Source organism: Phyllostomus discolor, chromosome 7 (genome assembly GCF_004126475.2).
Source record: "Phyllostomus discolor isolate MPI-MPIP mPhyDis1 chromosome 7, mPhyDis1.pri.v3, whole genome shotgun sequence".
NCBI classification, from domain to species: Eukaryota; Metazoa; Chordata; class Mammalia; order Chiroptera; family Phyllostomidae; genus Phyllostomus; species Phyllostomus discolor.
The window spans coordinates 96,241,824-96,257,064 of NC_040909.2; the positions used below are offsets into that span (position 1 = coordinate 96,241,824).

The 15,241-nt window shown below is 42.1% G+C and overlaps 1 protein-coding gene across 5 annotated transcripts in view; it reads left to right on the top strand.

Moving 5' to 3' along the window:
• The window catches only part of CHD7 (chromodomain helicase DNA binding protein 7), a 207,139-nt gene that overhangs the window by 58,764 nt on the left and 133,134 nt on the right, over positions 1–15,241 (top strand). For 4 of the 5 annotated variants that reach the window (XM_036031146.1, XM_036031145.1, XM_028533530.2 and 1 more), the window contains exon 2: positions 7,356–9,184. In XM_036031146.1, the coding sequence (XP_035887039.1) occupies positions 7,529–9,184 (1,656 nt within the window). In that variant the 5' untranslated portion in view covers positions 7,356–7,528. Of the gene's footprint in view, positions 1–7,355; positions 9,185–15,241 lie in introns of those variants that run through there. The other variant, XM_036031144.1, reaches the window with a different exon arrangement.

Below are 15,241 nucleotides of genomic sequence, written 5' to 3' on the forward strand. Positions count from 1 at the left end.
ATGTTAACTGCATTTTTTTGTCTTGCAAAAATGATTGGCAAGCAGATGGAGGTATCTTTAAAATTAAACCACTTTTAGATATCCACTCCTTGCAAACCATTACAAATTAAAATTTGTCACTAAGAGTTATTCATAATTCTTTGAATAAGGTCGGTATTGTTTCTTCGTTAGTCATGATGCCAAGAGTATATGCATTAGTTGCTTTGTAATTCTTTGGGATGATTTATTTCTTCCTGATTATTTGTTTTCGCATGAATTGAAGAGGATTCGCACCTGTAGAGGAGCTCAGAGTCTGAGAGCAGGACTCCTGAACTTGAGAATGTGCAGGAATCACTGGGGGCCTCTGTTAATAAAATGCAGATTCTAGGTCAGGAGGTCTGGGTACACTCAAGATACTGCATCTCTCACCAGCTCCTCAGGGTGCCTGTGGTTCCAGGACCCCCTTCAAAAGGCAAGGGAGAGAGGCAGGTAAACAAGAACAGCTACTTGTTGGTTTTGTAGCTGTTGCCCCTGGTGTGGTGGAAATCATAGCTAGGGTTTCAAAATCAGCCTGAGAAGGAGGGCTAGGGGTTATGAAGCTGCCCTGGGTGGGTGGTAACAAAATAACTGAGACTAAAGAGGCCAGACTGCACTGTGCAGAGCAGATGTGGGGGAGGCAAGGGTAAGCAGGCAGCTGATAGGGGCAAGGCGTGTGAGGATGTGAATGCATCGTTGCAGTGACTTCATGGTTTGACAGACCTAGCCTGGGTAATTGTGAGTGTTTCACATGCAGAGGGAAAGGAACTTGGGGATCTGATTACAAAGTGCCTTCCACCATGCTAGAGCATTTGGACTTGATCTGAAAGCTGTGGCACTCCGTTAAGGATTTTAATCAGGGGAGAGACATGATGAATGTTGTGGTTTAGAATAGATCATTTAATCAGCTGTGTGAATGCGTTGAGACCAGACTAGGGCAAACCAGTCAGCCTGTAATGCTTTGTCCTTCACTGAACCACAAAGGCCTGACTTCATCAGAGATAGTGTGAATTAAGAGGAGGTAGACTTGTGAGGTATGTGGGAGGCAGAATCAGCAGGTTGGTGGGTGGGTTGAATACACAGGATATCTGGGGCATTTATTACAATAGCAGGCAATATAAGACAGGGGATACATCCGTATTGTTCAACTCTGTATGCCCAGTGTCTGAAATGCTATGCAAAGTAGGCACCCGTTAAACACTTTTTAAATGAATGAATGATGGGAAGGATTGAGGGTTATTACATCCTTTGGCTGGGTGGAAGGTACGGATGGAGATAACTATTATCAGCTACAGGGAATACTGATGTAAAGCATAGCATTACTCTATATAATGTCAATTCTGCACATAGTTTTCCTTATTAAAAATATGTATCTTCCATTAACATCAGCAAAATTGAAGATTACCTAGTGATATAAATGTAAGCTAACTATAAATGCAATTCTTATTTCCCCCCCTTTTTTTCATTTGGTGTTTGGACTAATAGAGACCTTCTGAAGGATTTCAGGTTCTTTTCTGTTCTTTCTACATCTTTTCCTTCCAATAAAATGGTGAATGAAAATCACATACAATGCCACTAAGAAAAATAGTGACCTCACTATAGTTATGTAGATTTTTAGTTGAAAAAGTTAAGCTTGCAAATTACTAAAGGGCAATGGTAACATGGCGATTATGAGTGCGAAAGATTTTGAAATCAAATATCCCTAAGTGTATGAATTTTGTATGGTTGAGAATCATATGTAACATAATAAAAATTATTTATTAAGAAATAGAAATATATGTTTGGAGATAGGACATAATTTATAGGTTGAAAAATATAGTTAATTAATATAAAGTATGATATGTTGAAAGACTACTATAAATTTTCATTACAGGGGTAGGTGTAGACCTTTGAAAGAATACTCATCTCTGATCAAAATGTTTTTCATCAAAGAGAATTGCTACTATTTGATATGGTTATTATCTAAGAATGTTACCTGTAAGAAGAAACGTATGGCTGAGCTATCCATAGAATGTTCTGCAATGATGGAATTTTCCATATACACACAGTAACCACCAGCCCCATGTGGCTTTTGAGCATTGAAATGTAGCTTGTGCAGTTGAGCAACTGAATTTTAAATTTTATTTAGTTTTAATTAATTTAAGTAGCAACATGTGCTTAGTGGCTGCTGTGTAGGACAGTATAGTCACAGCGGATTGGCACCACCCACGCATACTAATGAGGAAGAAAATGTGGTCTTGGCCAGGGAGTTCAGGAAGGGTATCATCTGGTCCATGAGGCAGATCTGGAATTGACTTGTGGTGAGCTGATGTTCTGAATTTGGAGACATTTTCTGAGTCATTGTCCTTGGATCGATGCTTTCTCCCATGGCAAGCCTTGGCCTGGCTAGGTTTTCCTCTTCCCCAGCTGCTGTTGGGGGCCACTGGTGCACTGTCCACAGCCTTCGTGATCTGGCTGAAAGGGCATTCACTTTGAGTAGAAACTGAGCAGTACTGGGCCCTTTATCTTCTGTGTTTTCACCTATCAGCTCATGGATCCTGCACCTCCCTGGATATGGTTTGTACCCTTGATGATTGAGGCTGCTTCATGGCTTGTGCTGAGGGTGGTGATGAGTGTTTTCCCAACTGCTAGACATTCCCTTGGAAATTCTGACACATGTTTCACTGGGCCCCAAGCATCATTTTCACTGTTATGTTCTATACCCCAGGTTCTTTGGAGGTGGAGGAGAGAAATTGAAAGAGAACAACTAGAAATGAAGCTATAGAACAGAATAGTCTTCACCTGAAAGGCAGTCATCCTTTAATTTTGCACTTGACCAGGTGTTAGATATTTATGAAAAAAGCCTCCTTTGGGTGACATTCTACCATGTAAAAGGTTTTTGTATTCACTTATTTCCCTGCTAGCTTTCTAGGTCACTGTGATACCAAATTAAAACGTGGCTACACAGTAGTTCAGGCATTGATTACAGAAATTTTGGGAGGTCAGACATTCACTTCAAAATAGTAATATGTAGTTTTACACAACTTCTTTCATCTTGGCTTGTTGTACAGCCTTTGCTTCCACCTCCCATTTTATGTGCTGTTTGCTTGTTTTTTTTAGATCTATTTATTTTTTTATCATGCTTATTTCAATGAAATTAACTAACAGCTTTAATGTAGTGTTAATGTATGCTATTCCTAAAAGTCATAGAGTGTATAAATAATTTTTTTTTGAAAGTTAAGCTCTCCTATTTGCTAGTCTCAGTAAGTATTTTAGTGACTTCTCTGAGTAAAATGGACCTGGTTGGGCCTTTAACATTTCACCCTCCCTGGACAGTTGCCATCTCATCTATATACCTCTCAATCATCGTTGGGGATTGTCTGCCATTGAATAGTTTGTGGGAGGCGTTTACCCTTCTCAGTCTGAAAAAGGGCTTTTTCATCGGTTAAATGAAGTGGGGTTTGGATGAGATGTTCTCCAAAGTGCTTGCCAGCTCTGAAATGTTCACAGTGGGTTTCCAGTGAGTCTCTGCAGTGGTGGCGAGTCCCTCAGATGAGCTATCTTCTTGGGGCCCCTCCTCACTCCCAGACACATGCACCTTTGGAGCTTGTTCTGGTCTCAGAACATACTTGCCAATAGGGTGCTGTATCTTCTACTGTGTACCTTATAATATCACATGTAGTTTAAATACTTTGCCATCATAAATTAATAAGAGATGTTTTGTAAAATGATGTCCTAATTTTTATGATATAACCCCCAACTCTTAATTCTTAGGTGAGAGGTTGATTACCTAGAGAAGGGGTATCAAACTCATTTTCACCGGGGGCCACATCAGCCTCGAGGTCGCCTTCAAAGGGCCAAATGTAATTTTTGGACTGTGTAAATGTAGCTACTCCTTAACAGTTAAGTGAGAGCTCAGTGTTTCCGCTGGGTAGAAACAAGGTGCCCGGCTGGATAAAACAAGGTGGAGGGCTGGCTTTGGACTGTGGGCCTTGTGTTTGTCGCTTGTGACCTAGAGAAAAATGTAAGCTCCAAGAGAGCAAAGGGAGTCTTTATTGAGACATATCTGAACACCTATACCAGACCTGGATTATAGTAAGTGTTCAGTAAATATGTTCTGAATAAAAAACGTGATTTGAGATTTAACCTGGTTTTTATTTAACACTGAGTCAAACATAAATACAACTTGAATATTTATTACCCAGGCAATAACTATGAGGATTATTTGATAACACCTAAAATTCATATCTCTTTCTTCTTAACAGTCTATAAAGATGCTGTAAGGAGCCACAGGCTCCATGTGTATGTGCTCATCTTGAATTGTGGACAGTGGGAGTTGAGATGTGCTGGTGTGGAGTACGTGCTGGGTTTCAGAGACTCAGCACCCACAGCTGTAAACTGTCTTCTTCGTTTTTTAATATTGATTGCATTTTGTAGTGATAATATTTGCATATATTGGGTTAAATAAAAACTATTACTAAATTAATTTCACTCTTTTTGGGTTACTTTTTAAATGTAGCTATTAAAAATGTTTTAATCACATACGGTTCTGATTTGCTGGCCCTTTGAACAGTGCTGCTCTAGACATAGAAATGTAGACACTGAGTGTAGAGAAGGGAGCAGCCTTCTAAAAGAAGTTTTAAATGAACATCTGCTAGAAACAAAATTATGTGTTGCAGCTGTGACTTGGGAACATGGGTATTCAAATGGTCTTGATAAAATTTAAAAAGACCAAAATAAATTAATTAGATTAGCTCAAATGAGAAATATGAAATCCAACTACCAGATGGATTCCTAGCATAGTCACTAGCACAGTCTTGAGGTCAGAAAAGGGGCATGAAGGCGGTGGTAGGTGGCGGCTGTCTGAGCAAGCGGGAGCAGTCACTAATGGCAGACTAAACCATAGTTTTGAACTTCTTTGCCCAGAGCTGTCCTGATTGTGGTCACAGTTGTGGTGGGCAATATGTTTACTTGATTACAGGTAATGCTGTTGTTTTCCCATGCTACTGGAAAATGGACTCTCGTGGGAGGGGGTAGGGAGGTAGAAATCCAAGAGTCAGGTGGGGTTACTTTCAGCAAGTGCTCTGTTTCGTCCCTACCCACACCAGCAGACAGGTTCTTTCCCCCTCTGCTCAATTCTATTTCCTCTTTTCCAGGCTGACTGAGCCTCTGCCCGGGGCGGTTCCCTGGAGCTGCCTGGGAACCTCCTCCAGGCTGTAGTAGCATTTCCTCCCGTATCACAGGGTAGACCCTGGAGGATGCGGCTGTTAGCCTATAAAAACAAGGCCATCAAGGACATATAAGTAGACATTGCCTTCCTTAAGCTAATTTGAAAGGTTATTTTGGTAAGTGGTTAGTCTGCACGGCTGGTTTAAGCTATTATCAAGTCCATTTCAGTATTTATTTCCTTGAAAGCTAGAATGAGCCTGGAATAAATGAAGACTGACTGCTTAGGCTTTTGAGGAGTAAATTTAATTTATAAGTATTTGTTTTATTTGGCCCTGGAGATTTCTCCTTTTCTTGCTTTTGGATTTTAAAGTAGTTGTGTAGTAAAGCAGCATGTCTATAAATAAAATGGCTTTTGTGCTCATCTTACTTTCACCCATCTGACCTGTTTTTGGAGAAAGTGCATAAGAAAATTCATGGCAGTTAGTGGCAGGGTGAGGAGACCTTTGACTTCAGCTGACAGCTGTCACCTGAAAACTACAGACCTAGAGACCCCCTCAGGTGTTATGTCTGTAGTTCTGACAGCGAACAGGAATGTTGTTTACATTTTCTGTAAGCAGAATTCTTCCCTTGTTAGGAATGTGTTAGAAGAGGGCAGCAGAAACTGATTTTTTTTTTTTTATCTGTCTTATTGGTGAGTTCTCGGCAGTGCTGGGTGGCCCATTGTTCATCCTCATGCTCATAGAGGAGTGTGTCCGTGGAATTTATGACCGAGTCTGTTTAGAACATCACTTTGGAAATTCTTCCATAGACATTGTTTTTTCAAGTTGGGCAGTATCACACAATGCTTAATGTGCTTCTGAAAGAGGAAAAAAATGAGTTAAATTCCATAGATGTTTAAGATTTCAGACATTTTTCCAATGTGAATTAGTTCTTTATTAGGTTGTTCATTTAATTAGCATTCAACAAAAATACTTTCCTGTTTTGCTTGTTGAAACATTCTTTAAATTGGTTATTTTAATCGGACACAAAATCTGTTCAGAACTGTTTGAATCGACTGCGGAACGTGGGATAGCGTGTAACGACTGCTGTAAGCACAGGATGCTGACCGATGTGCCTGCCCGCTTTCCCCGCACGTGGGCGTGTGCTGCCTTATCCCAAGAGGTTAAGACAAGGGTGAGGGCTGTGTGGATCTATCTACATATTTTTTTGTATGGATACTTTAAACTTTATTCTCGTAAAAGAATTTCTAGTTCTGACCAATTTTGGGGAAAGTTTTCTGTTTCTGTTGATGAAAATGGTCATAGAAACTGCCCATCCAGCTAGGGTCTGTCTGAGTAGCCACATGGGCCCCTGGTTTATCGAGAGCCCAGAGCCTCTGGGTGATAATGACTCTGTGATTGGACTTCCTCTGCCGGCAGTGCAGACCAGGAAGGTGGTGGGCCCAGAACCACAAGTGAAATTGGTCCTCTTGGTGAATGAAAGCTCTTCTCCCAGTCCTTTCTGAATCTTGTATATTCCTGCCATTAAACACAGTGAAATTATGAATTTATTATACTCTGAAACTTGCTTTCCGACATCATTATGGACGCATTTTCATTTGATGCCTCCATGGCTGTTACATAGTTGTAGGTGGGCTGCAAATATCTAATTTGTACTAAATGACTGATTTTGGTATTTGTATAATCCTCTAGTCAATTTAACTAAGTTGGGCTTTTCGCAGCCCTCTGAGCTGCGGCTGCTCATCTGATTACACTGCTCAGGGGAATAAGGTTAAGGGCGGGCTGTTGGTAACCAGAGCATTTCTAGGGCTTTGGTTCAGCAGATGGGCTGCTTGGCTATATTCATACATCTGCTTGCCTGCTGTGGCAGCTGCTGCTGCTTCATGTTGTGTTCTTTTGTTCTATTCCATCCAAGAATGGAATGCTAGGAAGTGGAGTGAATGGATTAATTTAAGGTTAAGGTTAGTGTTTTGCTTGCTTTCTAAGTAACGGATCACAATAATGATTCTGATAGAAGCTAATGAGTTTCTCTTAAAGGGAACTAGGTTTATAAAATACAGCTCAGTGAGAGGGCTAGATTAGTATTGTTGATGAAAACCAAATTCAAATGTGTAAAATACTGGCAGTTTTTGTCATTTGTTCCTAATTCCATGTTTTCTTCCTTCCTCTTCCCCACCTCCCACTGTCTTCCAGGACCTATATCCAGACTTTGCCTGACACTGCAAGGTCCAAGAGAATTAAAGAAATATGGAATGACATGAAGAAGATTAGTTAAGGATTACAGGCTTTGAGGACGAACACCACGGTGAAGTGAAGCACAGACAAGCTCCTGGGCTGTAGTTTGGAGGAGCCGTGTGTTGGAAGAAATGGCAGATCCAGGAATGATGAGTCTTTTTGGGGAGGATGGGAATATTTTCAGCGAAGGACTCGAAGGCCTTGGAGATTGTGGATACCCTGAAAATCCAGTGAACCCCATGGGCCAGCAAATGCCGATGGACCAGGGCTTTGCTTCTTTGCAGCCACCCCTTCATCATCCCTCCACTAATCAGAATCAAACCAAGTTGACCCATTTTGATCACTATAATCAGTATGAACAACAAAAGATGCACCTGATGGATCAGCCGAGCAGGATGATGAGCAGCACCCCTGGGAACGGACTCGCGTCTCCTCACTCGCAGTATCACACCCCTCCCGTTCCTCAGGTCCCTCACAGTGGCAGTGGCGGTGGTCAGATGGGAGTCTACCCTGGCATGCAGAATGAAAGGCACGGGCAATCTTTTGTGGACAGTGGCTCCATGTGGGGCCCCCGAGCTGTTCAGGTACCAGACCAGATACGAGCCCCCTACCAGCAGCAGCCGCAGCAGCCCCAGCCGGCTCCATCGGGGCCCCCCACACAGGGCCACCCTCAGCACATGCAGCAGATGGGCAGCTATATGGCACGTGGGGATTTTTCCATGCAGCAACACGGTCAGCCACAGCAGAGGATGAGCCAGTTTTCCCAAGGTCAAGAGGGCCTCAATCAGGGAAATCCTTTTATTGCCACCTCAGGACCGGGCCACTTGTCCCACGTGCCCCAACAGAGTCCCAGCATGGCACCTTCCTTACGTCACTCAGTGCAGCAGTTCCACCACCACCCCCCCACTGCTCTCCATGGAGAATCTGTTGCCCACAGTCCCAGATTCTCCCCTAATCCTCCTCAACAAGGGGCTGTTAGGCCACAAACCCTTAACTTTAGTTCTCGGAGCCAGACAGTCCCCTCACCTACTATGAACAACTCAGGGCAGTATTCTCGATATCCTTACAGTAACCTAAATCAGGGATTAGTTAACAATACAGGGATGAATCAAAATTTAGGCCTTACAAATAATACTCCAATGAATCAGTCCGTACCCAGATACCCCAATGCTGTAGGATTCCCATCAAACAGTGGTCAAGGACTAATGCACCAGCAGCCCATCCACCCCAGTGGCTCACTTAACCAAATGAACACACAAACTATGCATCCTTCACAGCCTCAGGGAACTTATGCCTCTCCGCCTCCCATGTCACCCATGAAAGCAATGAATAATCCAGCAGGTACTCCTCCTCCGCAAGTCAGGCCTGGAAGTGCTGGGATACCAATGGAAGTTGGCAGTTATCCAAATATGCCCCACCCTCAGCCATCTCACCAGTCCCCTGGTGCCATGGGAATTGGACAGAGGAATATGGGCCCCAGAAACATGCAGCAGTCTCGTCCGTTTATGGGCATGTCCTCAGCACCGAGGGAGTTGGCCGGGCACATGAGACCAAATGGTTGTCCCGGTGTTGGCCTTGTAGATCCACAAGCAATCCAGGAACGGCTGCTACCTGGCCAGCAGCACCCTGGTCAGCAGCCGCCTTTTCAGCAGTTGCCAACCTGTCCTCCGATGCAGCCCCACCCGGGCTTGCACCATCAGTCTTCACCCCCACACCCGCATCACCAGCCTTGGGCACAGCTCCACCCATCACCCCAGAACACCCCGCAGAAAGTGCCTGTGCCTCAGGTAAGGGAACTCTGATCCTGCCTGCCTTGTGGTATAAAATGTAACTTGGTGAACTTATCTAATGGTACTTTTCTTTAAACGCCATGCAAAGCATTTTCATTATGAGATCCTTAATTTTAATCTTGTTGAGCTGCTCCATAATGTCATTTTTAAATATTACTTCCTTTATTTACTCTCTCATATACTGGCTTTATGTATTTATTCACTTATTCAAAAAGTCTTGATTTCTCCGGTCCCAGGAGTTGCGCTTGGTGCTAAGCATGCATAGGAAACTAAGTTGTCACTATCAGCAGGGTGGTGGACATTGGACTCAGAACAAACATGTCTTCCTTTTTCTATTCTTTCTATTTCTGTCTTCCTTTCTGTTTTAAACATATAGTTTGTGGTAGTCCCTCCCACCTCTTTTAGAAAATTATAATTTATTTCCTTAGGAAGCTGCAAAATGTGTTCTGTAATATTTATTTTACCGACTGTTGAATGTTAGTGTGAATTTAAATCGCAAACCATAGAAAATCATAGTAAACAGTGAAAGTGCTTGCACTCCAAGGGACTTGGGTTCCCAGCATGAAATGGGAGTCTTACTCTTTGTAAGTTGGGGTGTTTGTTATCCTATAGAATTTAGAAGCAGACAGATTTAAGTTTTAAGCTCTAGCATTCACAAGGACATCTTTCCATTATAAGTGTTGGTGTTTTTGCCTTAGGTCTAGGGAAAATGAACTAATATCCATGTGTATAGGTTACTCCGAGTACTAGTCAAAAACACATATTGCTCTTCCACTGTGTTTGCAACTCTGAGTTGGCATGGCACAATAGGTGATGTTAGAGCTGCAAGGCACAGTGCTTGTTCTTTTTTTTTAATCCTCATCTGAGGATATGTTTTATTGATTTTTTTAGAGAGAGAGGAAGGTGTTGTGGGGGGAGGGAGATCAATGTGAGAGAGAAACATCGATTGGTTGCCTCCTGTATGTACCCTGACCGGGAATCAAACCTGTGACCTTTTGGTGTACTGGATGATGCACCAAACACCTGAGCCACCCAGCCAGGGCCACAATGCTTGTTCTTAATGAACTTATAATCATTTTGGGGAAGCATGACCAATATGTGAAAATATAAAGGAGAGTAAAAGATCACACATGACTATGTGACAGTTGTCCAGATAGAGGAAATACCTGTGGATAAGGGTGCTTGGAATTTGCCTGAGACTTAGCTAGGGAGAGTGCACTGAGGATGACTTTGTGGGTTGGAGGGTGGCTTTTTGGGTTGGAGGATGACCGATTAAATGGGGCATGGGAACTCAAGCTTGCTGCAGGGAAGGGCAGGTGGTAGAAGTCTGGCATTCTGTTTTAAGAAATTTGCACTTCAGTGGGGAGCCAGTGAAATTGATTAGACAGGCCACAGGATGATGGAGGGACTAGAAGATGAATTGTGAGCCTGTGGTACAGGCCTGTGAGGACAGTTTGGACCAGGGATCAGGGAATGGAACAGAAGGGATTGAAAAAATGTGGAAGTAAAAGGGTTTGGTCAGGAATCAAAGCTGATTGGGGTATCACAACTGGAGAGGCATTTAGAACAGGGACTCAGAAGCTTCAGCACCGGGAGTGTGGGGGAGGAGAGACAGGGCTGGGGAAGTGAAGGTCTGGAAGGACCTGAGGATGCAGGACATGTCTTGGAGAAGCTGCCGTCAGAGGTCTGGCACACTTGTAGATTCTCCAGGAGACCCAAGGTCAGTGGGAGCTGCCCTGCTTGCTGCCAAGGAGAGCTTCTTCCTTTCTTTTCCTAACCTGCAGCCCAGGGGCTTCTGGAATCTGTGGTTCCTGAACAACTGGAAAGGGGAGGTGGGAAAGGCAGTCTGACAAGATGCTGGGAGCAGAGGGCCTTGGGAAAACACGGGTGGAGGAAGGAATGGAAAAGATCAAACCTGGCCAATTTATTTTCCTTTATCTCCACTTTAAAGCAAAATTTCCTCAAAATTTACCAAAGTGCTCTCTCCCTGAAGCATGCTGTTCCTGAGGTCTGTGGGCCTGGGTGGCTTGTAGGGCAGAGATGAATCTGACTTCCTTTCCAGGAATCCAGGAATTATTCTTTTCTTCCTTGGGATGTTTCTTATTAAGCGGTGCATCTTTTCAGAGCAATGGTTCTAGATTTGTCCTTGTCACAGCATCTCTTTTCACTGGAGGACATGTGCAGGGTGAAGGAGACACCCTGTGAATATAATCTGATTCCTGGATGGGAATTGTTGATCTCTTCCAGCTTTCCCAATTATGAGGAGTACAAATATCTCAATGGACATTTGAGAGAATGAATATGAGTATGTGGTGTTTGGGTCATTGTATGCTTGCAGGGTCCCTCGGTGCTGTACCCTGGCCAGCTGCTGGGGGACATCAAATGTATTTCCCTTTTCGTTTAGTTCTGACTTCTCGATGTGCCATTTTGAATAAACTCCAAACTGAATAAAGGATGTAAACAAATACATTTGAGGAATTTTCATTATATAAGTTCAGTTGCATTTTAAAATTTTGCTCATGGAGTTTGCTTTCTTATTTCTGCTTAACATTGCATTATCTTCATATTTTGAAACTCTCAGTTCTGGAAATAATACTGAGGAGGTGTAAAGTCTTAGGAAGAGCATTGACTTTAAAAGTCAGAAAAGTATTTGAATCCCAGCTCTACTATTTATTAGTGTGGGGGCCTTAGGCAACATACTTAACCTCTCTGAATGTCAGATTCTTCATCAGTAAAACAGTACCCACCCCAAAGGGTGCTGAGATCAAGTGGGGTAATAAATACCATGTGCCTGGTATCATGTTCAGCCTGTGGTTGATACACATATGTTAATGCTACTCTAGGTTTAATATCTGATCTCTGGCAATGCAAGCCTTAATTGTCATTTCACATGTAAATGCAATGTAAACTTTCATTTTTAAGGAACAGGTTAAATATTATGAAATATAGCCTTAGTTATAAAACACTGAATTTGATTTGTGCATATATTACCCCCTTTTAGCCCCACGTTGCTGGGTGTGATGAGCATAATGATATGGGTAATTCAAAATGCCATCACAGAATCCTGATACCTTTCTTTCCCTGTGAACGACTCACATTCCACTCATAGATCTATCTAATCATGTTTTGCTTTTAGAACTACAAAAACTACTTTGCATTTCACATATGATAGAATGGTGATTCAAAACCATGAGGTGTAGCAGGGAAGCTGCTAGAGCAGGTTGAGATACTGATACACTTTGCTGAAGAATGACATTCAGATAGGCTTGTTAACTTTACCCTGAGGTTTCCACTTTTTAAAAATAGGAGGTGTGTTTAAAATGTATCATGTGCTCTGAACAGATATTTTCTAAATTATCTAGCACATTGAAGTATGTTTAAAGATAAAGTTAACTTTATATGGAAGAACCAACAAAGGAAAACAGACGAGAAAGGTCGGAGTTCATTGGTCTGTAACGTTAATTGTGGTGCATGGACATATTTAATAGAAGCTCTAACAGGCTGCGTGTCCAACACGCGGCCTGCGAGCCACAGACAGCCCAGGATGGCTATGAATGCAACCCAACACACAATTGTAAGTTTACTTTAAAACATTATGAGATTTTTTTTTTGTGATTATGTTTGCAGTGTATTTAATGTGTGGCCCAAGACAGCTCTTCTTCCAGTGTGGCCCAGAGACCAAAACGTTGGACACACCCCTGCATCCAGACTGTCTGATTATTTATAACATTATAGGGGGGGAAAAGTCTAGTTTATATATTTTTTCTATAGTTGATCAGGACAGTGTTTCCTGAAGTTTGTAGTCTCATATCTCTTTATACTCTTAAAAATTATTGAAGATTCCAAAGATCCATTGTTTATCAGCATTATATGTGTTGATATTTACTGCCTTAGAATCTTAAACTGAGGACAATTTGAAATATTTATTCATTAATCATTTAAAAATAATAAACCATTTTGTCAACATAAATAACATTTTTAAATGAAAAGTAACTTTTCTAAAACAAAAAATAATGACATTGCTTTACATTTTCTCAGATTCTACCATCTACTTCTGCATACCATATGCATACAAGTCATGAGCCTTTGGAAAAGTCCACTTACATTCACAGAGAATGAGAGTGAAAGGAAAATCACATGTCAGTGTCACTGTAGAAACAGTTCTGAGCTCACAGATCCAGTGACCCCCCCCACCCCTACTCTGAGAATCCTGATTATAAAGTGAAGAGTACAGGCTTTGGAGTCGAAGCACTAACAACTGATTACTGACCGCATGGCCTAGGGCAGATTACTTAACCTCAGGGCCTGGATTGCACTATCTCTAAAAGGAGGGTTGATGTGCCTTTTTGGTTAGAGGCAAAATGAGATTAGCAAGAACATCTTTCAGTACTTAACACCGTAGACATATTATCATTTGCACGTATTCAGAATTGCTTGCTGCAAAGTTTAAAAAATAACCTCAAGCATTTATTTTACTGTTAACTATTGTCAGAGTTGTTTGACTTCATTTTCATTTCCTTGGTTGCAGGGAATAGCTATCAAATATTGAGGTTCCCTATATACTGCTCATTGGGGGCCATGCAGAGATCTTGTTGTGGGGGAAGAGGTGGTACAGTAAGCCTCTCTCAGGAACAGCACACTGTAGAGATAAACACTGCGTGCTTTGGGAAGCTCCTAACCCATTCTTCCAGCGGGCGAGGCTGAGGTCTGGGAGGTTGTTCTGCGTTAAGTGATGTCTTCTTGGCTGATGTGAAGGATAGGTCCACGTTGTGAGCACTATGGGTAAAGGGGGAGGAAAAGGAATCTAAGGCTTAGGAAATGTCTCTCAATGTTATTGAATGTAGGGGCTGGGGCATGGGAGAGAGAAGGCTGCATGGTTGGACCCCTGTGGGACCTTGTTGGTCATGGTGAGAAGCTTAGACCAGGTCCTATATCCATGGCAGGTTTTTGGCAGGAACATACTTTGCAGTGCCTCAGGAGCAGTTGAGAGCAGAAAATGGAATGTTTATCGGTGCACTGGGGACAAAGGTGAGAACAACTGAGAAGAAAAGCATGGACATCCTTCTGTTCATTTGAAGAGCTTGTCTAAGAAAGACTGGATTGTCTTACAAGTTACAGGCAAATCCCTGAGTTTCTGAATAATTTACACTGCGCAAGTCTGCACAGGTATCTCACTTCATGATTTACACTCAGATGAGTGAGGTCTTCAAGAATTTTTAGGATCTTCAACATTGTGTTCTCAGATTATGTATATTGTGGATACATTTGTGTGCCTTTCATCAGTTTGGTCCTGAAATCTGGTTGTAGTGAGGGAGAACAGAAGCATAAATTTTTTTTTAAGGACCATTGAAATTGAGATAATAATTTCTCTATGTCTCAGTTTTCCCCTGGGAGATTTATAAAAAAAAAGGCCTGGAAGAATCAGTGGTGCAGCTTGCCTAATTCTTTGTCTTTTCATGATGTCTTATAAATATCTTTAAAAACCAACCTTTCTGGGAAAACCTTTTTCCTGGTAAATCTCAAGAATTTACTGAAATTCTCTCATTTCACCCAGTAAATGCAGAATTCTAGATATGGGCAGATTAATTGGCAACCACAAAATAAATTTTATGGAGTAAATGTTCATGTATTGCAAGCCTCTGTTATGCAAATTGTGATCAGAAGTAGAGGAAAAGGCCTTTTTAGTAGAGAGTAAGATGTATTTCTATGAATACCATTTTTGATATAGTTATATTTTCATACCCCTAAAGATGTTTGGTGGAAATGGGGGAGACAAAATATCTCTAAAGAACCCCCAGCTCTGACCTATGTGCAATTCAGGTGCTGTTCAGAGAACAAGCACCCATAGTGAGACAGACTGCCCCTCCAACACTCACAGAGGGAAGTGGGAGAGATCTCCACTTTTTCCATGTGTTGGTGGCTGCCTGGTTATTTGCTCATAACAACTTTGGTTAAAGCATGACATCGAGTTTTGGTTGCTCTCAACTTTACTGGCCAATGGGTGTGCTCAGCACCCTTTTGTTTTTAATGAAGACTGTTAAGGTATTCTTCTGA